Genomic DNA, 26440 nt, shown 5'->3' with positions numbered 1-26440 from the left:
CTCCCTCTCAGTCTGACCATGGCTCTGTCTCGGGCGGAGCGCTGCCTGGCGCTGGCGCTGCGCTGCCTCTCGGCCCTCTACCTGGCCCTCCTCCGCCTCCTGGCCCGCGCCTCCGCCTCCGCTTCCCTGGCCGCCCCTGCCTCGCCGGCTGCCCCCTTCCGCCGCCCCGTCCCGCCGCCCCAGCAGCCTCTCCTCCTCCTCTCCGCCTCGCAGCTGGCCGCCAGCATCCGGCGCAGGAAGGTAGGGGATGATGGGTCTTGCACTCCTTAGGACAGGATGATGGGAGTTGCAGTGATTAGGACCAGGGGTGGGGATGACGGGGATGCTGGGTTCTGCAGTTCTTAAGACCAGATGCTGGGTATTGCCCTTCTTAGGATCCGGTGACGGGGAGGCTGGAGCATCCCCCTTTCCCCCTGCCAGGGATGTCTTTGTGGCATCACATGCCCCTGCCCTCTGGGGTGTGTGAATATACAGACAGGCACGGTTCTCCTGAGCATGTGCAAAGTGCCTTGTTGTGGGCTGCCCTGCAGAGTTTAGCACCACTTTCACTGCCATGGGTCAAGGCTGGGGGATACTGGGAATAGTGGTTTGTTGTTCCCAGGATTCCATAGCATTGAGCCATGGCAGTTGAGTTTATATCCCATCTTCCTCCCAGTACAGGGACTCAAGGCAGCAGTTAAAGTGGTGCCAAACTGGGTTATTTCAGCAGTGCGGATGCAGCCCTGATTGACTGAGGTCCAAAACACACTGCAGAAATAATCCTCTTTAACCACCCTGACTCAGTGCTAGGGAATCCTGGGAATTGTAGTTTATTGTGTCGCCAGAGCTCTCTCTGACAGTGAAGGCTCTGTGTCTCACAAAACTACAGTTCCCAGAATTCCCTAGCATTGAGCCAAGGCAGTTAAAGCAGTCTCAAACTGGATTGTTTCTGCAGTGCGTTTTGGCCCTGAGTCTGTCCATCTGACCTTTCTATTGCCTTCTACCTTTCCTAGCATCATTGTCTTTAATAGTGACACATGTCTTCTCATGATGTGGCCAAAGCATGACAGCCTCTGTTTGCTCACCTTGGCTTCCGTTACAGTTGTAACTTTTGTGTGTGTGTGTTTAGTGATTTTTATATTATCTGTTTTATATCTGGGGAGAAAGGTGGCAGATAAACGAAATGAATGAATGAATGAATGAATATATAAAGAAGGAAAGCTTGGGCTTGATCTGCTCCAGGAGCCATTTGTTTGCCTTTTTGGCTGTCCATGGCATCCAGAATAGAGAACCCAGCCTCAGAAAAACGTCTGCTCCCATTGATTGTTTGCTGATGTGATGTTGTTATCCTTCTGGTCCGTTTATAACTTGTAAGTTTTTTTGTTTGTTTGTTTTTAATTCTGCATTGGATTTAATACTTTTTTAAGGAGGGGAGGGCACCAGGGATTTTATATGTGCTGTATTTTTAACTTTGTTAGCCACCCCGATTGTTCTCAGAGGGGCGGGATACAAATAATAATAATAATAATTATTATTATTATCCTCCTCAGCACTCTTCTCCAACATCTCAAAGGAGTTGATTTTCTTCTTATCCACTTTCTTGACCTAAGCTCTAAATCCCTGCATGACGATGGGGAAAACCATGGCTTGGATGATCCTTGCTTTAGTGTTCAGAGTTATACCTTATCTCTTTAGGATCTTATCACTTCTTTCATATCTGCCCTTGCCAATCCTTGCCTTGTAATGTTTTAGAATTTTCCATTCTGATTAGGGTTTGATCCGTCGTATGGGAACTCTTGGTTTCGGTTTCCTCTTTATCTAGGATGTAGGTCATCCATGGTCATTGTTTTTGTTTTCCTGACCTTCAGCATCAAGACTACCTTGGCACTTTCCTCCTTGAGTTACTCAGTTATTACTCCTGGTCTTTGTTGGCCCTGCTAACAATACTTGCCATCTCTCATGCGTTCCTCATAATCTCTTATCATACAACTAAGGGCCCGAACAGACAGGCCAAAACAAAGCTGCTTCGGGTCACTTTGGAGGTACGTATGCTGTTTAAATGATGCATGCGTCCTAAGAGGCTGAAAACCACACCAAAGCCACGCTCCAGTCCTAAGGACCAGAGTGCAGCTTTGGCGTACCTTCTGGCCTCTTAGGACACATGTGTCATTTAAACAGCATACCTCCAAAGTGACCCAAAGCAGCTTTATTTTGGCCTGTCTGTTTGGGCCCTAAAATGCTAGTAAACGATGGGTAGCAAACATATTAGAAAGTAAATATAAAGGATTGCAAATGAAATACTGTAATGAAAAAAACAATCAGATTTGTAGGATAGGAAGGACGTGTTGTATAAATGGAGAGAAGCATGGATGTTATAGTGAAATTGGTTAATATATGTGGGTGTAGGGAAGTACGATATAGCCCTCGGATCTAATGACCAGAAGAGGAAGGAATGAAGATGGAAATTAGAAAGGGAAAGAAGGTAAGAGTAGGTTGGAAAGGAAAGATAGTAAGGTGAGAAAGTAGGGAAGTGAGAGAAAGAGGAAGAGAGATAAAGAGAGTTAGTGGAGGGAAAGAGATGGAGAGAGTGAAGAACAGGAAAGAAGATCTAGAAAGTCTTAGGAAAGGTTAGGAAAGTGAGAAAGAAAAGAAAAATACTGGGAGGGACCTGAGGACTAGCTTGAATTTAAGAAATTTTAGTTAAATTAGGATAAATCAAACAAATTGTAGAGTTATTATAGAAGAGATAAGTTAGGAATAGAATGGAAATGGTCAGTTTGTAGTTTATTGTTTTATTTGTCTAATGTCTTATAAGTTTAATAGTTTGTGTGGCTAAGTTTATTGTAAATATATTTGTGTTTAATAAAAATCAAAAATTAAAACAAGTTCCTAAAACAAATTAAAAATCAAACCCTTGTGATTTGGGGCATCGCTGTGCCCTCCTCAGTGGGCATGAACGAAGAAGCCAGGGCTCAGTTTGTGTTAGGAGCGAGTGGCTCTCTCTTCACCGAGGAATCATAAATAGCCTTCCCTTCCCCTCCTCCCTAAGATGGGATTAAGGAACAAGGAACCGAGGTTTCCATAGTAAGTACTGTATTTGCATTCTGCCCAGACTGTGCAATCCTGCGGAGTGGGACCTGCAAGTCTCAAAGACCTGTTGAGGCAGTTTAGGAAATCTTGCCCAACCCTTTGGTGCTTTGGATCCCTAGAGGTCTTCTGCCAGGAGCATTTAGTCCACCTGTTTCTGGCATAGTATGGGAAAGTGCCATCTCCCACTGCACCCACTTTTCTAAAGCTTAGTTGTTGTCAACGGTTGTCAGGTCAACTTTGATTTAGGGTGGACCTATGAATAAGAGATGCCCAAGGCAGGCTCAGGTCTTGCAAACTCAGGATCAGTGGCTTCTTTGGGTGGAGCAGTCTTCCTCGGAGGGTAGTGGAGTCTCCTTCTTTGGAGGCTTTTAAACAGAGGCTGGGTGGCCATCCTGTTGAGAGTGCTTAGATTGTGGTCCAAAACCCACCACAGAAATAATAGCAATAGCAAGTGCATTTCTATACCGCTTATCAGTGCACTTAAGCACTCCCTAAGCGGTTTACAAAGTGTAAGCTAATTGCCCCCAACAACCTGGGGACTTATTTTAGCGACCTCCTGGGAAGGATGCAACCCAGTTTGAGACCACTTTAACTGCCTTGATTCAATGCTAGGAAATCCTAGGAACTGTAGTTTTTTGAAACATTTAGCTTTCTCTGCCAGAGAGCTCTGGTGCCACAATAAACTACAATCAGCCCTCCGTTTTTGCAGGGGATTTGTTCTGGATCCCCTGCAAAAATGGAGACTTGCAGATATTGAAGCTCCATAGGCTTGAATGGGGCGCATGCCCACGCATACACACAGGGGTGCACACCACAGGGGCACACCCCATTGAGAATAACGGAGGTGGCCCCTCCGTGAATAATCAAGAGCACAGATCTCAAGTCCATGAGAAAGGAGGGGGGACTATACAATCCCCCAAATTCCCTAGAACTGAGCCAGGACAGTTCAAGCCATCTCAAACTGTTTTGGACCTGTGTCTTCCTGCTGCATGGCAGAGTGGGGTTGGGTTGGATGGCCCTTGGGGTGTCTTCCAGCCTTTTGATTCTATTCTATGATTCAATGACTGAGTCTATCCACTTGTCCTACACTTTTCTGCTTTCCCTATTGCCTTCAACCTGACTGAGCATTATTGTCCTTTCCAGTGAGTGAATTTATTGCCTTTTCCAGTGAGGCTTATACTCATCCAGAAATTTTAGTCAAAAAATGACTCAAGAAACCTGAATTGACCTATTCATGGGTGAATGTTAAGTACTGTACTTTAATTCTTTGGATTAAGTACCAAGTGATATTGGGGCCTCAGGCATAAAGTACATTTATCCAGTTGTCAGAGTGGCAGTAGGATGGCGTGTAATAGGATCCAGAAAAATGATCCCTTGTCCTAAATTTTCAAAGGGCTGCGTAAGGTGATACAGGTTTTCCAGATCAGTAGTGGTCAGTTAGTGCTGATGTACAAAAGCAATAAACCTGCTTACCAAAAGTCAGTTCCAAGGGTTCAAAACTCTCTTGGAGAAGATTTCTTTTGTTACATATGCAAGTGAGGACTCTTGTATTGATACCTGTAGTGTGCCATGAGCTCCTTGTTCATACTTCTGCTAATGGATTGGAATTTGTGAATATAATTCAGGTCAGCAGTTTGTCGTTCTAGTCTTCCTCTTTCATTTTCTTGTTCAAGCACAGCAACCTGTGGATCTTTGATTGTGTGCCCAGGAAGGTTGACATGTTCTGTTACTGGTTTTGGGGTATTGCTGTTTCTACTGTTGGATTTGAGTCCATTAATCCTCTTGTGCAGGTACTCTCCTTTTTGTCCAGTGTATTGTGTAGAGGGCCATTGCTGGCACAGGATATTACACTGGAGGAAGAACAAATGAATGTACCTCTGATGTTGTGGGTGGTATTATTGGCTCCTGTAATATTGCTCCCAAAGTAGATGTGAGGTCAGAGTAGGTATCTGGACTTGTGGCAGGGTCTTATCCCTGTATTACCATCCGTGTTATATTTCTTGTCGTAAGTGAGTAGTTGTTTAAGATTTGGATCAGAGGGCTTGCTATAACCAATGGATGTAGTGTGTTCTGAGTGGAAATTGGAAACATGTAAGTATGTGCTGTGAGTGATAGGCAAACATCTTGGATTTTCAATAGAGTGTGGTGCTTAGAAGTCCATTGTGCAGCTGCATAGTGGTATTAAGAAAGTAAATTTGTTATGTGGATTCTTATTATTATGTGAATTTGTTATGCAGCATTCTCTGAAGATTCCAGCCATACAGGAATAAACTCTTCCAGAACATGGCCACATAGCCCAAAAATGCACAGAAAACTATGGACGCTGGCTGTGAAAGCCTCCACCTTCACATGTTAAGTGAATTGTTCCAGGCTCAGGCTGATGGTAGGCTGGAAGTTGTTGAAATGGTGGTGGAACTTCTCAAATGATTGCTTTCTATGTGGCCAAATTACAAAGATATCATCAAGAAATTGTAAGTAAAGGAGAGGTTTTTGGATGCTTGTGCTGAGGAATGGACATTCTGGGTCAGCCATGAAGCTGTTTACATACTGTGGTGCCACGTGGGTGACCATGACAGTGCCACTGACCTGGAGGTACATTCCAAAAGGTGAAGTAGTTATGAGTAAGTACAAAGTGCAGAGTTTGGTGGACAAGTCTGCTGTAGCCTCATTCAAGATGATATTCTTGATGGCTTGTAGTCCACCCTAGTGTGAGGTGTTGGTGTATAGGGATTTCATATCCACGATGGCTAGGATGGTGTTTTCTGAGAGTTTGTAGATGGACTGTATTTTCCTCAGGAAATCAGTTGTATCCTTCACGTAGCTTGGAGTGTTGATGGCATATGGCTTGAGTTTAGTTACTTTGCCTTCTTAAATGGTTGATGTTCCTTCCAACAGTGTTCATGCCTTCCTCCTCTAAGTCTAATCTAGCTTTATGTGTGACATGTTCAGCATACAAGTTAAACAGACAGGGTGATAACATTTAGACTAGCCTGACCATTCTCCTACCCAAGAAAGGGGATGCCAGGAATTGCAGTAGCCACAGAATCATTACAGTAATCCCCCATAGATGCAAAATGATGCTTAAAATTTTACAGACTTTTTAAATAAATGGAGCAAGACATGCCAGATGTCCAAGCTGGATTCAGCAAAGGAAGAGAACATACGTTAGATAATGGCTCACACCAAAGATTTCCAGAAGAAAATCTGCCTTTGCTAAAACCTTTAATGTGTATCTCATGAAAAATTATGGATCTTGATGTACTCAAGACAGAGTATGGAGAAACAGAATGGTTTCTGAAACATAGTACCTCACCATTTGTTTTGTTATTCCATTGCATTTCATTTACTGCTTTTCCATCTTCTTTTTCCTAGTCCATTTTAACTATGGGGCCTGTTTTTTTTCAGACCCATGGGATAAAATACTTTAAATAAATTAGAAGATTTTAGTTTTCATTCTCACACAGAAATATATTTGTTGAAATATCTTCTCAACTCAGATGCAGGAGTCTTCCACATGTATAGGTATTATACCACTAAATCAACATCTTTCTTTTGTCCCCTTGTGTTAACTACTCCCTGGTGTATTTTGAACTTTGAGGCCAACATTTCCTTCCTTTATTAAACGTTGGCTTGGGATATATGGCTTGGTAACGCTATCAGACTCTCCTCCCACTCTTAGACTTTAGCAAGAATGCGCTTTGTCCTAGATTCAGTTATTGATAAGTAGTATAACCATTTCTGCCAACTGAATGGGAAGGGCTGTTAATCTCAAGCATCTTTATAAGGCAAAGTGCAAGTGTTTTTAGTTACCTGCGACACTGCCCTTCTGCAGACATTTAGCTGCCATATAGAAAAGATCAGAGCTGGAAGAATGTGGCTCTTAAAAATGTGTAGCTTGATACTTTTTTGTAGAGGGATGGATGACTTACAGAGAACTTGAATTTCAAGTAGTGTAATGTGATGCTTCCTTAGACCTTGACAGTCTTATCAGGAGCATAGTCATAACCCAAGAACAGGGAAATGTAGACTGGAAACTTGTAACAGTTCAGCAAATTTATAAGGAAGATTTGTAACAATGCATCCGGTTGAGGGTTTTTTTTGGGGGGGGGGCTGTCAAAAAGACTACTTAAGCTGGAATAATCAGTCCCCCCCCCCCCGAGTTTTACTAAAAGAGTTGCATTCTCGGCTACATTAATAACGGAAATGAATAGGACTGGGATAAAGCCCTGCATGTCTTGAATGTGCTTTGATAACATTCACACCGTCAACCCCATCTTTATTCGAGTGCTGACACATGTGAACAACTGAACTTGCACATAGATGTGGTTCCTTAGTGTGAACAATAAACCCGGAATGTATGTGGGAGATTATTCACATGGTCATGTTTGGTCCAAGGAAGCATGAGCTCTCACAGTGTTGCTCCTCAGGTTTGTACATATAATAATAATAATAACAACAATAACAACAACAACAACAATAATAATTGGTTTTATCTCACCTCTCCAGTTGGATCGAGGCGGCTTACATTAAGAGTAGAATACAATACAGACTAGAATAAAAATGCAAAATAAAACCCATTATCCCCCCTCCCACACAACACTAAAAATTCCCAATTAACAATAACAGTGATAAAATAATATCCAACGATAAAAAACCGACAGTAAGACGATGGAAATCCTAAGGTATTCTATATGGGGGTTCATATAGGGATTCTACCTATAGGTTGTTATTAGGGTTTCTACCTATATATATTGTACATTGTGGGTAAACTAAAGATAGGCAGTGTGCCTTTTCAAGCAAATATTCTTTTCAGTAGAGAATCTTTAAGTATAACTACAAAGTTAATGACCTGTTGCAGGTGCTTCACCAAATTCTGTCTTATCATAAGCAGATACTGGCGAAACATGAGGAATAAACTCTTCTAGAACATGGCCACAGAACCCGAAAAGCCCAGAAAAAACTATGGATACCGGCCATGAAAGCCTTCGACTTCACATAATATTGAATGTTTCAGTAATCAGACATTTTCTTCAGACTATAAGTCCCCACCAATTAATGAACATGTTTCTATCCTCTTTATTATTTTGATTTTATCCTACCCGTATCCTCCTTCTTTACTGATCTTACATGATATATACTGGGTTTTCCCATTTCTTCTGTCCAAAACAAGCACATGCGAGATTTGACTGAAATCAGAGCTTGGAAGACATACTGTTTTGGATTACATCTCCCAGAATCCTCCACCCATCTTAGTCATGGCTGAAATACAGTGATTGTGCCATGATTATTCTTGGCTATATAGCCAAAAGCCAGTTACTGACTAATAGTAGGGGTGTACTATCAGGTTGTGTGTTTGCGCCTAGGGCTTCCCAGAATCATCTGGGAAAACAAGCTACAGGGTTAGATAAGACCTGATACAGCAAGACTTTGTTGAGACTGAGTTCTGGGTTTTCTAACACTCTGTCCAGGCATGACATAGACACCAGACTCCTATTGAGGCACTGCACATATGTATGTGTGCTCAAATTATGGCAGCCTCATGAATTTTAAAGAGTTTCCTTAGGCAAGGAGTACTCAGAGATGGTTTGGACAATTCCTTCTTCTGAAGTACAGTCCATAGCACCTAGTGTTTCTTGATGATTTCCCATCCAAGTGCTAACCAGGAGTCACCCTGCTTAGCTTTCAAAACCAGACAAGCTCTGATTACCTTTCAAGGTCTGTTACCTTTAGGCAGAGTGACTAGACACCCTTCTTTTTGTGGGCATGTCCTACATTTTAACATTGAATTCCAAAATGTCCTCTATTTGGGCATGACTAAGAAGCCCATTGAATAACACCTCTTGCTTTTCCCCTTTGAGAAGTATGTCTACCTGACAGCCTGTCCTTGCTGCAAATAGGGGGATAGGATGGCTCCTTCTAAAGCTCTTATTTCCTAAGAACAGGAGCAGACAAAACCTGCACCCAGAACTTAGGAGTGTTTGTTTCTCTGAAGGGAAAAGGAGAGCAAACATGGCATTAGGCAATGCACTACCTGAGGACACAATGCAAATGTTGAAAGGTTTTCCCCTCCTCCATTTCAGCATAATGGACAAATGAAGGGAATAACATTAATGTAGATTCGGGCAAGGGTTTGTTGCTAGTACAACACCATTTGGAGCATTTGTTTTGCTCAGAGTTCTAGAAGTATATTGCAAGCCAACAAGGCATTATTACAAAGATAAGTTCATTGGAAAAAATGCAGTTCAGTACATAATAAAATACAGTATATGTAATATGGCTGTAAATAAACCATATGGAATGAATTTACGTGCAAGTGTTTTTAGCTTTTATTCTGTAACGTCTTACATTTTTCTTGAATGGCCTACATTTCACAAGGACACACACACAGCACTCTCTTGCTGTCTTTTGGATTTGGTGACCACTGCACAGCGAGTGAGCCACAAGGCATGTTGCCTGGTATGCAGTCAGTTGTGAAGTTGTAGGATCCAGCATCAATATTCTGGTGTACATTCATGCTAAAAGTTTGTAGGGCCTTGGCCATTGTTTCAAACATAAATCAAATAAAACAAACCAATTAAATTAAATGCACAGTGTGCCCGCTGTGCCCATTCCTAGAAATATCTGATCTGGTCATAGTGACACCTGCCTTGGCTGCATGCCATTTGTTGTTGCTGTTGTTGTGTTTTCAAGTCATTTCTGGCTGATGGCGACTGTAAGGTGAATCTATCATAGGGGTTTCTTGGCAAGTTTCTTCCGAAGGAGTTCGTCATTGCCATCCTCTGAGGCGGAGAAAGTGTGATTTGCCCAAAGTCACCCAGTGGGTTTCATGGCTGAGCCAGGAATTGAACCTTGGTCTCCGGAGTCATAGTCCAACACCCAAACCACTAAACCACGTTGGCTTATTCCATTTGGATTATTGTAATCCATTCTATGTGTTGCCTGCGGAGAAGGTTTGGAAACCGTAGCTGACCCAAAATGTTGTAGCCACACTGCTGACTGAGTCTGGTTACAAGGAAGATGTAATTCTCCTATTACAATAGCTGTACTAGGGATGCCAGGTTGACACGGGCAAGGACAGATCCTGGATTGGAAAATCTGGGCCAGGCAGACCTATGACACGCTTCTTCACTCTCAATCCTGTTTCCACCGGCCACTAAATAGCCATGAGAGGAGCTGCAGGAGGTGAAAGATGGATTTGGGGAGGTGAGAGAGGATAGGTGTTGTTGTTCCACCTGACAGTGTTACAGCACTTCTTCTTCCTGGGCCAGGATCTATTAATGATTAAAGCTACGGAATCCCTGACCTATATTTGATTGGACAACCCTAAGCTGGACTGATTATCTGTCCCCTTCCAAGCACAGTTCAATGCTGGTTATGACCTTTAAAGCCCTGTGCTACTTGAGTCCCAGCTATCTGAAAACCAATTCTCCCATATAATGCTGCCCAGGCTTTTTGCAGGAGAGACACTTTGCTCAATCATATTACTTTTGGAGGTATGTGTCATACAATCACAACAGACAGACAGCCTCCTTGGTGCAGCTTTCAGATTTTGCAGCACTCCTCCAAGGGAAATTAAACTAAGGGCTGTTGCCATTTCCGGCAAAGAATTTCTATTCACGCATATCTTCAGCAACTGGCTGCCTCTTGCAATTAACCTGTTAAAATGGATATGCTGAACTTTCAATATTTGAGTGCTTATTAGTAGTATATAATTAATTTGTGTTTTAATATATATATGCATGTGTAATGAAGTGATTAACAAACAGAAATGAAAAATGTAACCTAAGCAAAAGGTGACGGTTTACTACATCCTGTTTCGGCATTCTTTAGTGGATGATGCTATTTGTGTATTACTGTGTTTTTATTTGAACGTCTTTAAGTATGTTGAAAGCCAATTTGCATCTGAGCCTTGGAAGGAAGGTGGGATATAAATTAAATCAGCCAATATGAAATCATTTCATGAAAACAGACCACTGTCTGCTCTCTTGCAGGTGTCATGTGTGGATGTAATTGAAACATACATTGGGAGGATCAAGCAGGTCAACCCATTGATCAATGCACTGGTCAGAGACAGGTGAGTCTCATCAAACCCAAATGTTTATAATAATATTAATCATGAACTAATGATATTAATCATATACAATGAAACAGCTTATTTAACAAAGGCCATACTTTCTGTCCAAGAAGTTTTGAAGAGGGTAGGGGAGAAAAAGATAGGCAGGTCTGGTGCTCTACTTGAATTTCATCCCTATCTCAAGACTTTACTTTCCCACTCATTCTTGCTTCTAATCAGTTCTCTCAAGCTCTCATACGGTTATGATTTGCTACACATCATGGCAAAAACAACTAATATGTTACTTGTCTAAATCTGAACAAAGGGTGCTCTGGTCATTCTCCAGGTACTTTTTGGACTTTCTTCCCTTGCATTGACCTTGTGCATTCCATTTCCAGACTATGAAGATGAGAGCTGGACTTGCTAGCTGAGCAAAAGATTTAATCTCAGGCAATGTTCAGCCTTCAGCAGTGGCCTGTCAGATGCCCCTGGGACGTTCACAAAAAGCTTCCCAGTATTTCTCCCAAGCATTTACTAATCACAACTGGGACTGTTCTGTTTAGGGAAGCTCCATTTATTTCCCCCTCGCCCCTGCTCCAGCTGGGTTAATCTGTTTTCAGAAGTCCTGCTTATAGATAAGTCAGCATTGGCCAAAAATTTTGATTTGCACAATTAAAAGATTTCATTCATCACTCCCTGGTCCAGGATGCTGCATGCCAGTGTTAGAACCTGTCTTAATTTAATGCATTTTAATTTAAGTTCCCAGCTTCTGCCCAATTTGCTAAAGTCTATTTAACCTGGGAATGCTTGAGATTAGATATGTGCTTGCTACAGCCATTGTGCATTTACAATGCTGTTCTTTCACTGAAGACCTTTGAAGCCATTGGCCACCTAGCCTTCTCTTCCCTAGACTTGAGAATTGGCACCAAGTTGTAGATTTCAGGAAAATGAGGACAGAACTCTTTCATTTTGTTTCATTTTTCTATTGGAGATGAAAACATTTGCTGCAGGATTAACTCTTTGCTACTCTGTAAATGGGCCTGGAGGCACTGCCGAGTTGTGGTGATTACAAAATAGCATCTGTTCTTTCTTCCTCTAGTAGGCTTCCTCTTTTACATCTTTTATGTTAAATAGAGTAAGAGTGGGATAATGTTCTGAGTGTTAGACTGCAACTCTGGAGACTAGGATTCGATTCGCCATTAGGCCATGAAACCCACTGCGTGACCTTAGGCAAGTCACATGCTCTCAGCCTCTGGGGAAGGCAATGGCAAACCTCCTGTGAACAAATCTTGCCAAGAAACCCCCATGATAGGTTCACCTTTGGCTAACCATAAGTCGGAAACAATTCGAAAGCATGCAACAACAACAAATATAATTTGGGCAGAAAGCTAGGACTATTGAATACTAGGACAAAGTTAACATCTTTGAAACCGGTTAGGGTTCAGCTAGTGACTGACACATTTTCCTTCTGTTTTTACTCTTAGGTTTGAAGCAGCCCTCCAAGAAGCCCACCAAGTTGACAAGCTGCTCTTGGAGGGACATGATGATGAGGAGACGCTGCAGGAGAAGTTTCCGTTCCTGGGGGTGCCAGTCACCATCAAAGAGGCCTTTGCGTTGCATGGTGTGTTGTTTTGTGTAGTCTTCATCACCTGCTCTTTAATATACAACTACATGGCTCTTTTGGGGGGTTAATTTATTTTATAGGTTTGTTTTTTGCTCTTCATTATGAAAATTTCCAAAGCAGCTTTAGAATAACAGGTCACAAAATAATACAACCTTAACACAGCAAGAAAAGTCAAATAGGAACTCTATTCACAGCAGCAAGTTTTCATTTCAACCTGACTCCCTCTCCGTTTGTTAGTCCCCATGTCTTTGGCAAATAAAGGCTACATTCTTTCCTTGGTGGGAGAAAATGTTTGAGTTCATTTGTGTCCAGAATAATTTCTGCATGCCCAAGAATGATTAGGACATCAACATGAACACAGATCATTTGAACTGGAAACCTTCTATGGACCCTCAGGAAAACAGCCTCAGTCAGTTCATCTATACTTCTCTTGTTTCTCATGCTTAAGTGACTTTCTGGGTATGTTCACATTACTTTCTTCATATACAGTCAGACCTTGGTATCTGAAGGGGATTTGTTCTGGACCACCACCACCCCGGCGGATACAAAAAAACACAGGACCTTAAGTCCCGTTGTCCCTAATTGTGGCGTGATGTGAGCATGCATTGCCATTGGGGACAATGGGGGCTTGCCATCAGCAGATGTTTAAATGGATAAGGAGGCTCCACTGTATCTTCTGTCACATTCACTTATACCACATGTGAGCAATGCGTGGCCTTCCGTATGGTTGGACTGCAATTCCCATCAACTCCTAACCACTTCTTAGTGGTGTGGAACGATGGGACTTCCAGTCAACACCATCTGGATAGCCACATGTTGATAGTGGATTTGGTCTGAAGTTGTAAGAGAAAGAAAGACCTAATTTTCCAAATCTTCCTCTTTGTAGTCTGGTGTTAATGCAGAGAAAAGAGGAAATCTGTGAGAAAGTCCAGAGAGCAGCTCCTTGGGGCTTGGAATAACAGGAGCAATAATCCAATACATCTGGATTGCACAAGATGGAGAAAGCTGGCCTGAGCAAATATTTTCTGCATGTGACTCTAGATAGATGCTTGCGGCAGTTCATATGCCAGTTTGTGATTCCTGTAACAGCTCATGATTCATCCAGCTTGGACAACGGAGATCCAAGAAGATAGAGTGGTTAGAGTGTGATACACTGATACGCTTTCAGCCTAACCTGTTATGTAGGGTTGTTGTGAACATAAAGGAAGAATATGCCACCCAGAACTCCTTGAAGGAAGAATGGGGAGTAAGTAAATAATCCAGTTATTAGCCCCGGCTACATTAGATCATTGAGTCCATAGGTGAATCTAGGTTTTTGTTTCCAAATTATGGCCCATTCCAGATGGCCCCTTTGGCATGTCATGGTGACGTGCTAGGGTTGCCTCGGGGCGGCGAGTGCACACACACCGCAACCCTAGCACATCACCACAACGCCATAGCTGTGTGGCACCGTCCAGACAGTGCGCACAGCCATGATGTCACTGCTCTGTAGCAGTGACATACTCGCGCCGCCGCCAACAATTGGCAGCGGTGCAAAAAAGGAGCTGCCTGGCAGCGCTCCTTTTTCTTTTGCGTAGCCATGCTCACGCAGTCTGGTTGCTGCGGCACGGCTACAGAAGAAAGAAAGACTCCAGGAGACTATCCTTTTTGGACAGTCTGTCTCATGCCTATGATTATGATTAGTTTTTATTTTAATCTTGTTATCTTGCAGTATCGTACAATACTGATCTATTTCATTAGTGAAGCAGCCACTTTTTTGATATAAATTGTTATTGTTGTTTCTGACTTTTGATGACCCTAAGGAAACTCTCTTGTGGGGTTTTCTTGGCATGACTTCTTCAGAAGTTGCCATTGCAACCTCTCGAGGTTCTTCTCTTGAGGCTGAGAGCATGTGGGTTTCATGGCCAAGTGGGTAATCTCAAGCTCTATTGCATTATTTACTCCACACAGAAGTCTGTATTTCTCCAGACTTCCTTCACTATCCTCCCCATGTCAGTACTGCTAAAAATACTTCCAGCTAGACAAAGGACAAGGAGGAAGAAGGGAGCTGGAGAGCATATAATGACTTTGTGAAAAAGAGCTTCTTTGTCAGAGGCTTTGTCAACTGAGGTATGCTTATGTCTAGCCACTCTATCATTTGGAAAACAACTACTCCCCTGGCTCTTGTCCTCTGCATCTTCTTTATCTGTTCAGTCTTGACCAGCAAGGAATCTCTGGCTGATTTTTTAATTTTGTTTTCCTCATCATGGTAGGCTTGCCCAATACTTCTGGCTTGGTTAACCGTCGCAACATAATCTCTGTAGCAGATGCCACAGTAGTGTCCCGGTTAAAGCAAGCTGGCACCATCCCATTGGGTGTGACCAACTGCAGTGAGCTGTGCATGTGGTATGAGTCAAGCAACCGTGTCTATGGCCGAACCAACAATCCATATGATCTGGGGTGCATAGTAGGAGGCAGCTCAGGTGAGTAGGCTGTGTCTGTTTGTGACCACGTACTTGAATGATAAAGTGAATTTGGTCTGACTAGTCCAATCTGCCATGGTGGATAACTACCTGGGTTGACAGGAAGGTTTGGGTTGACCAGTGAGCAGAGTTGATTATAGTTATAGAAACACATGGATTGTGCACCAGTTGATTTTGCTATGATATAAATGAAGGTTTCCAGATAAAGGGAATAGTCCCACTCTGTTTTGGCTTTGGTCAAGCCTCACCTGGAATACTGTGTCCAGTTCTGGGCGCCACATTTAAAAAAGGATGTTGACAAGCTGGAGTGTGTCCATAGGAGGGCAACCAAAATGGTGAGCGGTCTGGAAATTATGCCCTAGAGGAGAGACTTAGGAAGCTGCTTATGTTTAGCCTGGACAAGATATAATAATAATAATAATAATAATAATAATAATAATAATAATAATAATATGATTAAGAAGTGATATGATAGCCCTGTTTAAGTATTTGAAGGGTATCCTTCAATGTTGAGGACAGAGCAAGCTTATTTTCTGCTGCTCCAGAGAATAGAACATGGAGCAATGGATTCAAACTACAGGAAAAAGGGATTCCACCTCACCATTAGGAGGAACTTCCTGACAGTAGTAGCTGTTCGACAGTGGAAGATATTCCCTTGGAGAGTGGTGCAGTCTCCTTTCTTTGAGGTTTTTAAAGAGAGGCTGGATGGCCATCTGTTGGGGGTGCTTTGATTGTGTGTTCTTGAATGGCAAAATGGCGTTTGTCTGGATGGCCCTTGTGGTTTCTTCCAACTCTATGATTCTCTGATTGCATTGGAGATCTAGAAATCCACCTTGGGACAATTTGCAAGTCAAATATGCATAGATGACTGTTGTGCTGGGTCTGCAAATTTGTAATACCAGATAAAAGCAGTGAGCATTTGTGCATGCTTTTGAATTTGATGCCACCCTGGAATTTAAATTAATGTAATTATTGTCTCTGTATGTATTAAATTTAAGTAACTCCTGAGTGGATTCTGTAAATGGCATATGTGTGCATTACTTGAATTTGTCACTGGCCTGATGCCAGTTTGGGATTTGTGTTGATGCAGGAGGAGAAGGCTGTATCCTTGCAGCTGCTGGCTCTGTGATTGGTATTGGCTCAGATATCGGGGGCAGCATCCGAATGCCTGCATTCTTCAATGGAATCTTTGGACATAAGCCCACCACAGGTACTGGGTATTCCTCTAGTTACAGTCAATTGATCAAAAGAGTCAGTGACGGGACAGAAGATAGCTCAAGGACTTAAGCATTAGAAACTTTTCCTTTAATTTAACTGTGCTGAAAGTTTGGATCAAAGTATATTTGAACTTCACATACTGGCTTTGGGAATTCAAACACTTCATTCGGGGCAAGGGTAATGAACTTTATCTGAAAGGTTTGTTTTACTTGCTGCTTACCCAGGGATTTCTGTGGTTTAGGCAGAGAGTGGGCAGAAAGTAGACTGGGATCTACTGATAAATTACCATGTGATTTGCAGCAGGTTGATGAGAGTTTCTGACTTCAGATTGTAATAACAAATAGGCTTCCTTATACCTTAAATTAGACTGCTAAACCTCTTGATCTAGCAAAACCTGAATGTAGATTTGTACTGACTCACCATGTACTTGGCGAGCAGAAGGTATTTGCCTCTACCATGTAAACCAGTGGTTCCCAAACTTTGGTTCTCCAGATGTTTTGGACTTCAACTCCCAGATGCTCCAACCAGCTTGACGAACAGTCAGAAATTCTGGGATCTGTAGTTCAAAACATCTGGAGGACCAAAGTTTGGGAACCACTGCTGTAAACCACATTTTGCATCTGGCTGAATCCAAACTTAGTATTTGATGCCTGGGTCTAAGTAATGGATGAGGGGATTCCTCTTTAAACTAGCAGTAGAGGTATGGTGTTATTTCTGGCAGGAAAGATAGAAGAAAACTCTGCAGCTGCTCCTTCTCTGGCCATAGAATTGAGTCAGGTTGGTCTCCTCTGTGGCATGATGGTGTTCTTGGGAAATAAGGGGTGTAGCCTCTCAGGGATCTTGGATCTCCTGGCTGAAAGCAGATGTATGTCACTATTCAGCTCTACAGTCTGACAGTAACCGACAGTTGGAGCAGAGAATGTGTTTTTGCCAGAAAATGATTTAGGGTTGTGGATTAGGAAAGTGTGTTCATCCTTTCATGGGACATGAATGTTAGCTTGTTTTTATTAACACAACCAGAAATGAGAGATTTCCCATGCATAGTCAAACTCAGTAGTTCTGTGTGCATCTATGTTTGTGTAGGTGTGGTTCCCAATGAAGGCCAATTCCCGAATGCCATGGGCATCCGAACAAATTTCCTGTGCACTGGCCCAATGTGTCGCTACTCAGAAGACCTAGAACCCATGCTGAGGGTCATGGCAGGACCAAACATCGGAAAGTAGGTGGTTCTCATTGCATTGGATTGTATGAAACGAGTCCTGACCTGCTGAGAAGCACCGATATTTTTTTGTCTCTCTTGAATCCCCTGTACCAATTTTTAATTTTAATATTATTATTATTATTATTATTATTATTATTATTATTATTATTATTATTTTTTGCAGGTGTAAGTGCATTGAGGGTGAATTCCTCCAAGGTCTCCTGGGACTAATGCAGCCTCCTAGCCTTCCACGCTTGCTTACTCCTGCTTTAGAGGATTATAAGGAGCACTCCTCAATGCTTGTTCCTCACTGTTCCCTTTTTAAAAATAAATCTTTTTATTGAATTTTTAAAACAGTATGAAGTGCATACAAAAATTAAAAATATACATACACACGTAATATATAAATTCCTAATCCTTACACACACCCATTAAAAAAACTACCAACCTAACCCAAAATAACTAAACTACCCCCAAATCTCTCTAACCCCCTCCCCATTTAAAACTAAACAAATAAAACTATAGCACTATACATATCAACACAACCTAAATAATACAACAAACACAAACAAGAATTGACTTCCCACTTCCCCAATCTAAGAATGTTAACACTCAATATATGTTTTCTCAAAGATGCTAACATTTTCCCCTATTTCTTACCAAACAAAAATCAAGTTAATTCAAAACTGCAAGTTCACAACCATTTTCAAATATAGCAAAAATAATTTGCCATCTTTTCGAAAATTGTCCACCAATTTTTCTTTAATCAGCATCACCAATTGGTTCATTTCAGCCAATCCACATTTTTAAGAATCTGTTCCTCATTTGTAGGGAGATGGTCAGTTTTTCAACTCTGGGCATATAACAGTCTTGCTGATATATAATGCATCACTTTAAAATGTATACCTTTACACTTCTCCTTTGATATACTTAACTAAAACAACTCTGGTCTTAACTCTATTCTACATTTAAAAATAGATTGCATTAATTTTTGTATTTGTCTCCAAAAGCTTTTTGCTTTATTACATGACCACCACATATGGTTAAAAATACCAACCTGTACCACATTTCTGGTGTCAAACACTATCAGTACATAATCCTGTAAAATTTCCTTTCATATTCTAAGATTATAACTCTTTCAGGCCCATTGCCCACATTTCCCCCCAATCTGAGTGTTTTACTCCAGATTTTGGGCCCACTGCCTATAGAAAAAGGTTTTTAATAATGTGCTGTGATGTCTGGTATTTGTTGGGTGTATGTGAGCAGAGAGTATACTTTTAATTTCTTTTACAGTAGTTCCATTTATAGTTTAATGATATTTTCACTTTTGTATGTTTTATTGATGCATGGTTTTCCATGTGTCTGTTTTAACTTTGTGAACCACCTTGAGCCCTAGGGTTGGCGAAAAGACAGAATATCATTATTATTCCTTCCTTCTCAGGCTGAAACTGGATGAAGAAGTTTCCCTGGAGAATATAAAATTCTATTCAATGGAGCATGATGGAGGTTCAGTTTTTGTTTCTCGAGTGGATAGAGAGATTCTTCAGGCACATCGGAAGGTAGGAAGAAGATGCATTAGTTGCATAAGAACTTGCATTGCCGTTATAGTGGCAGCGCATTTGCATAGCAGTTTAGACAAATGGCAACTTAGTCTGTGTGAATTTGGTCTATATATGAACCCCTGTTGTGTACCTCGTATATCTGGGCTAATGCCCAGTGTACCTGTATGCACAAACAGGTGCATACAGGTACACTGAAGGTTCAGAACCCAAGCATCTCCACATAGGCCTGAGAAGTCCTCCTTTTTAAAGCCCTGGAAGCTAGTGCCAGTGAATGAGGACAAAAATAAACATATGGAACATGACTCAGTTTAAGGTAGCTTCCTAAGAGAAGGTTCATGCTGAGACAAAATACAGCCATTACTGATCCGTATTAACTGTATGTCTACCCAGTCAAAAAGCCTGCCACTGTAGAATTGCCAGATCAAAATAGCATGCTGTGAAACTGTGATAAACTGATGGACTTCTACTTAACATACTGTCGAGTGCTATTGAACATAGAGGGAATAGCACCATTTCATTATAGTGGAAGCATGAGAGAGTGTAAACCATCATTCTCCATCCTTCATTGAGAGGAAAAGATCACATAAACATGCTTTTCATCCAGTGATTACAACTGAGTGATATATACACATGTTTGGAGAAGCCATAATGTGCCATGATCTGCATCATGTATGAAAAACTTTTATATCCTGTTTCCTAAAGCACAGTGCTATTCAGAATTAATTCATATTTTCAATTGTGGAATCACCAACTGTAATAAGTAATCTGAAAGTTGCTTTTTTCCTTTTTTTCTCAATGCCTAAGGTGGTAAAACACCTGGAGACAGATCTAGGGGTTCAGGTTCAAAATGTGGCCATTCGTGACATGAAATACTCCTTCCAGATCTGGTCTGTCATGATGTCTTCCAGTGACAGCAATGGCCAGGTATGTAAAATGCCTAAGTCCACTTGCAAAAGTCTTTTTTTCCTCTAGTGATCTTTAGGGGGAGATATTCAGAACTGAATATGGAGAAACAGAATGGTATTTGGTAAAGGAGTCAGGCAAGAGTGCATTCTATCACCCTGTCTGTTCAACATGTATGCAAAAAATATCAAACACAGATCGGGCTTAGACTCAGAGGAGGAAGAAACATTAACAACCTAAGATACACAGATGACACCATACCTCTGTCAGAATAGAACAAAGACAGAAGGAAAATCAACTCATTTGAGATGCTGTGCTGGAGAAGTGTGCTTTGGATACCATGGGCAGCCAAAAAGATAAACCGGTGGGTCCTAGAACAGATCAACCTGAACTCTCCCTGGAAGCCAAGATGATCAAAGCGATGCTGTTGTTATTTGGCCACATCATGAGAACGCATGATTCATTGGGAAAGACAATAATGCTAGGAAAGGTAGAAGGTAGTAAAAAGAGAGGAATACCAGAAGCCAAATGGTTAGACTCAGTGAGGGAGACCATGGGCCTGAGCCTGCAGGACCTGAGCAGGGAAGTATTGGATAGAGAGTCTTGGAGATGTCTCATCTATAGAGTCACCATGAGTTGAGTATGACTTGAGGTCAGCTAATAACAAAACTTTGGCCAATGGTTTTCACACTTAGTATCTTCAGGAAAAGGTTTCTGCATTGATTGTTATAGAATCCATTGAGGAAGTTTTGTGAGGCATAGGCTTGGACAAGTGGATAGCCTTTGGTCCTCCAGATGTTCTGAAGAAGTTTCCACAATTTCTGGAGTGTGTCCTAAAACACAACACTGTCTTGTAAATGCACACTGAACTAATAGTGACAAGCAAACTCTTTTTTAGTGTTGCTAATCTTCAGACGGGGGACTATGGGCAAGGGCTTGCAGGATCTGGGCAAGGCAGTGGATGATAGGGATTCTTGGAGATGTCTCATCCACAGAGTCGCCAGGAGATTTTTTCTAAATTGCAGCCTGACATTAAATTCTACTAATATGCTGCTTGTTAATGCATGTTATTTACAGGAGACACAAGCTTTCACAGAACTTCTTGGGGACCATGGAAAGCCAGTGTGGCCCTCTTGGGAGCTGGTGAAGTGGATGATGGGAATGTCTTCACACACCCTTCCAGCCATTGGTAACATCTTGTTTCTGAACTCAGAAACTTTTAAAATATTTGCACTTATTTGTTTTTGATAATTGTCATCCATTTTTAAACAGTATTTTTAAAGCTAGTTTTGGCTGTTTGGAGGTCACTTCATAACTAAATTTGGCTTGCTAATCATGTTTTTGCATAATAAGGTGCTGCTCTTTGTTTTCAGAGGTATTGATGATAGGGTCTCCTCGATAAGGGGTCAAGTTATCTTGCAAGTTATGCAAGAAACCCTGTTTGGGAGTGCTACGTATATTAGATTTTCACTAATAGATCACTTTGTAAACACTATAGCTTGGTCTGGAAACTACTTGTCTTGAACTAATCAGTTCTGTCTGCATTCCTTTTCTCCCCCTTAGCTCTAGGACTAACTGAGAAGGTTGTGAAATACAGTCCCAGGGAGAATGCCAAGCTAGCAGCTAAGGCACAGAGCCTGCAAACACAGATGGTGAATTTACTGGGGGATGATGGTGTCCTTTTATATCCTTCACATCCTGTAGTGGCTCCTAGGCACCACACTCCTCTGGCAATGCCTTTCAATTTTGCCTACACAGGTAAGAGGTTAACGATGATGCCAATTAATAGTACTGACATAGTATCCATTGTATACATGGTGATTTACAGAATAGAAGAGAACAGATTCCTACCTTGAGGAGCTTGCAATCTAAAATTCAGGCCAGGGCAAATAGATTAGAAGGGAGGTAGAGTTAACAGAGAAGCAATAGACTGTTGTTTCAGTTGCATGTTCACAAATTTAGTTGCAGTCTGAGGTACAGTAGAGCACGGGAATGCACTTGCTATGGGGCTAACATACAGAGAAACTGGAGGCATATCAATAAAACAATCATCTTTTGATCATCATGAAACATGTCTCCATTTTCTTCATGGATTCCATTGAATACTCTTCAGTTTCTGCTTTTTGGGGGGCGGGGTCAAGATATTTGTCTCTCAAAGGACATTATGAGTCTTCAGCTTCCCATTTCAGCTGTGTTCTGGGTGCCCTTCAGCACTAATGTCTTAGAGGAAAGGAGATTCCCTGGAGAAAGGTGGGGTATAAATCCAGTAAATTAATAAATCATGTTGATAAATTTGGTTTACAAGTTTTCCTGGGAACAAAGATTTAAGATCTACTTCACACAGCATTCAGTAGAGTAGGGGTTTTCATGTATGTGCATAAGTGCATCCCCAATACAACATAATCTATCATGCAGGAATATGTGTACATGTTCAATATATGTTCTGTGAGGGCTATGTATTTGAATTATCTGGATGCTGCAGAAGAGCAATCCACATACATGTAGGTTATCTCCCTGCATATCAGCATCAAAGGGATGAATCCAAAATTCTTGTTCAGTTGTGTCCATTGACTCCTCTCTGCATCCCCTTCAGTTTTTTCTGTCCTGCTTTCCCGTATAGAAAAGTTGCTGTCTCTCTCCATTCACTTCTAAGCTGTCAACAAGCCCTATCAGGAGCAGCTTAAGGAGCTGGGTATGTTTAGCCTGGAGAAGAGAAAGTTAAGGGGTGACATGATAGCTATGATTAAATATTTGGGGTGTCATATTGAAGATGGAGCAAGCTTGTTTTCTGCCACTCCAGAGACCAGGGGCCCAAAGAGACAGGCCAAAATAAAGCTGCTTCGGGTCACTTTAGAGCAGTGGTTCTCAACCTTTCTAATGCCGCAACCCTTTAATACAGTTCCTCATGTTGTGGCAACCCCCAACCATACAATTATTTTGCTCCATGCAAATATGTGTTTTCCGATGGTCTTAGGCAAAAGTGAAAGGGTCGTTTGACCCCCAAAGGGGTCCCGACCCACAGGTTGGGAACCACTGCTTTAGAGGTATGCTGTTTAAATGTTGCATGCATCCTAAGAGGCCAGAAGCTGCGCCAATGGCATGCTCCAAAATTAATCCAGGTTTTGGGCTTACTTGACAAGTTCAGTGGTTATAGCCAGGGCTGCTCTGTCTCTACAGTTTTTGAGGACTTCTGCGCAGCAGGAGGTTGGAAAGCCTGTATACAAAGATAAGTTCAAATATACTCAAGTGGTATTTGGATGCAAGGTACTGAAGACAATGTAGCAGCCATGTCCACTTGGAAACTAAGGGCTTGGGTATATCCCATGTATTTGTGGATTCATCCTCTGCAGCATCCAGAGAATGATAGGTAGTAGTGGCATCCAAATTACTGGGTTTGTCTGTGTTTCTAATTTTTCTGCTATTTGTACTCTTTTAGCTATCTTCAACATACTGGGTTTACCAGTGACACAGTGCCCACTGGGTTTGAGCAAGGATCACCTCCCACTGGGTATCCAAGTGGTGGCAGGACCCCACAATGACCACTTGACTCTGGCTGTGGCACGATACTTGGAGAAGGCATTTGGAGGCTGGGTCCCCCCTGGCACATCTTAGCACAGCTTGCCAAGGACCTGGTGATGGCAGGAACTTGAAGACCATCTTACCTGTGAAATCTAACAGAAGACAAATGCATCTGAAACTGCAAGCCCTCTGATGCACTCCCCTCAACTACAATCTAAGGGATGCTAGATAGGGTTATGCAAACTTTTCCTCCATGTTAGATGCTCACTCTGATAAGGCCAGATCCAACACAGTGGAGATTCATTGCAAAATTCCATGGGAAATTTAGACAGAATGAGGCACTGTGCTTCTCAAAGAAGTTTGACTTGGGACAATCGGGTTTTTTATTATTATTATTATTTGGGACAATCAAATTGTGAGCTGTGCAAGAGGATCATTTTTGAGTTTTGGCATGGGTATGTCATTGAGTAGAACAGGATTCCAAGTCTCCTCTTTCTGTTTTATTCGCACCCATTTTTTACTTTTACGATACTTTTTACTTTTACAAGCAAAGACAAAAGCATCAGACGGCTGTGTTGGAGACATCTTCTCCTCAGATTTCTTTGGTGAGACTGGAGGAGGGTGTCCCCAACATCTCAAAGTTTGAGCAGGAGACTGAGCAGCACCTTAGAGCCTTCCAGCTTTGTGGACTTTGTTGGGCTTAGTGTTCCCACTCCTGGCACTTTATTTGGCTCTGTAGGTAGGTCAGCTTTCTGCTTCTTGAAAGAGACATGTTGGAAAATCTGGGACAGCTTCTTATGAGGGATGATGAGTCAAATATTCCCTCTCTATACCTTCCTCTTCTCTCCCAGGGGCAGTGCCTTCTAGCTGTGGCATCCACACTTTTTTGGGAGAGGGGTCACTCCCCGCTGCTGCTGCTGCTGCTGCTGCTGTGTGATCTTTATTACATTCCACAACACCACCCTTAGATCAGGTATATAAAAAGTTGAGGGGCCATCACCCCATTCTCATGAGCCAAATAAAATGTATCTTACTAAGCTGATAACATAACGGGGACAATAATGTATTATCTATTACTTGAGATCCATATTTTTTTTATGTCTAACACTTGGTATCTTTGAACAATATCTATTGCTGTTGATTGTCATAGAGTTAGGGTCCAGAATGTACTTGAATTCTAAGGATAATGGGATATGTCATTGAGTAAATTGATGCTACTCTTTCCCTTGTGCTGAACTAAAATAAAGAATTAAGAGTTGTTTATAGGACCATTTTACCCAGGTCAGATATCCTTATGACTTGAATATTAATAAAAAATACTTAATATATAGCATTTTATGCACCAGTTGCAGTCCTTATAACAACCCAGTATGGTGGGTCAGCATTATTCCTTAAATTGTGAGTGGTTCAAGAGTGAGGAGAGAATGAGAGTGGATGGACTAAGGCCACATTGTGAGAATTGCAGAAGCGAAAGGTTGTTGGGGACAATGTTTTCTGAGTTTCCACTTCTTTGCCTTTTATGCTAAAGGAAAGCAGGTAATAGCCTTCTCCCCTGCTTAACTAATGTGGTTAATGGTCCTGCCCTGGCTTCCAAGATGTCATCACAGATTGTCCAATGTCTTTTTCTAGCACATTTTTAATATGCTAGAAATGGTTTTAAATACATTTTTAAAAGAAAAAAAAGTCTAATGATGTTGCATGTGGAATGTAGGAATGTACATGGTGCTGGTTATCACTTTACACCAAGGATGGGAAACTGAAATGTGGGAGTGCAGCTGCTCAGGAAGTTTCTGTTTAAAGCAAGAACTTTGCGTCCTTTAAATGGCTAGAAGTGGCTTACTGTTGAAGGTCAGTGGTAAACTGCTACAAGGCATTTGAAGCAAGCAAAATGTTTACTTTAGATGGGATTTTCCACAAGTTACATTATGGTGGAAAGGATACCTGTGATGAGTTCCAGGGAACTAACATTGGCCAAAATTTCCTACCCTTCCTTAACATACTTCTTGGTTTACATGGCGAAAGTGGTAAAGTTAAGAGAAATTTCTTCACTGTGGCCCAACATTGTTACAGGGTGGAACTGTAATTCTCAGAGTTTCCCAATACAGAACATTGAATATGACAGATTAAATAACCCAGGATTTTAAAAAGTCAAATTAGAACATGATTATGTTCCACATACCTAGATATTTTGGGTAAATCTGCATCATTCATTAACTTCCCTTGATTCTGTTAAACTTTCTGAAAATTTCCTCAATCACTAGGGAAATGGAAGTTATGATCTAGCACATTTGGAGACTACAAGGTTGAAAATGATGGTTACAGAACATAATGGGGAATGTTGAATTCTCTGTTCTTAACCATGGTATGACATGAAACTACTGAGAAAGCTGCAGGGCAGTATCAGTGATTCCCCCCAACATCCCTAAGGTTGTACTGGCACAAAATAAAATGCTTGTCGACTTATTACTTGGGCCACAAGCCATTCACAAGCAAAACAAAGGAGTGAATTTAAAAAGTGCATTGAATAAATCACACATGGTTCTATTAAAATTCAAATATTTGTATTTGTACTGGGGGGGAAAAGGATTAAAATCCATGAAGAGTAAATAATGCTGCAATGAGGTTAAAAAACAACAGAACGATCAACTGTGACAGCAAAATTGATTTGATAAAAATAAAAATGATCTTGATTTCTAGGAGTATTTCCTAGTGCTAGGAAAGTTTGCCTTGGTGCTGTGAATAGGTGCTGGTCCTAATGGTGGGAAAGAGAAAGAGACTGACTGTTACTACAAGTCTCCAAGGTCTTTTAGCTTGGGAAATGAATGCAAG

General features: G+C 41.6%; 1 protein-coding gene across 2 annotated transcripts; it reads left to right on the top strand.

Moving 5' to 3' along the window:
• On the top strand, positions 1–24944 carry FAAH2 (fatty acid amide hydrolase 2). 2 transcript variants are annotated; one of them, XM_042479629.1, is made up of 11 exons: positions 1–240; positions 11061–11143; positions 12607–12743; positions 14999–15208; positions 16299–16418; positions 17510–17645; positions 19069–19186; positions 19994–20113; positions 21170–21281; positions 21656–21850; positions 23529–24944. In XM_042479629.1, exons 1-11 carry the CDS (start codon positions 19–21, stop codon positions 23702–23704), a joined length of 1629 nt encoding a protein of 542 aa, XP_042335563.1. In that variant the 5' UTR covers positions 1–18; the 3' UTR covers positions 23705–24944. The 2 variants fall into 2 exon arrangements, with proteins under 2 accessions (XP_042335563.1, XP_042335564.1); XM_042479630.1 differs by lacking the exon at positions 1–240 and adding an exon at positions 10489–10562.
• Positions 24945–26440: the final 1496 nt, after the last annotated feature.

Source organism: Sceloporus undulatus, chromosome 7 (assembly GCF_019175285.1).
Source record: "Sceloporus undulatus isolate JIND9_A2432 ecotype Alabama chromosome 7, SceUnd_v1.1, whole genome shotgun sequence".
Classification (NCBI taxonomy): domain Eukaryota; kingdom Metazoa; phylum Chordata; class Lepidosauria; order Squamata; family Phrynosomatidae; genus Sceloporus; species Sceloporus undulatus.
Note: the sequence above shows the minus strand (reverse complement) of the source record. Positions and strands in the feature narration are given on the sequence as shown.

What these genes read in the sequence shown, in the direction of transcription:
- FAAH2 (XM_042479629.1), top strand. Translation starts at nt 19, where the DNA reads ATGGCTCTGTCTCGGGCGGAGCGCTGCCTGGCGCTGGCGCTGCGCTGC. An exon ending in CATAGTAGGAGGCAGCTCAG is followed by an intron (nt 15,209 to 16,298) that starts GTGAGTAGGCTG and finishes GTGTTGATGCAG; the next exon opens with GAGGAGAAGGCTGTATCCTT. An exon ending in CCAGTGACAGCAATGGCCAG is followed by an intron (nt 20,114 to 21,169) that starts GTATGTAAAATG and finishes TGTTATTTACAG; the next exon opens with GAGACACAAGCTTTCACAGA.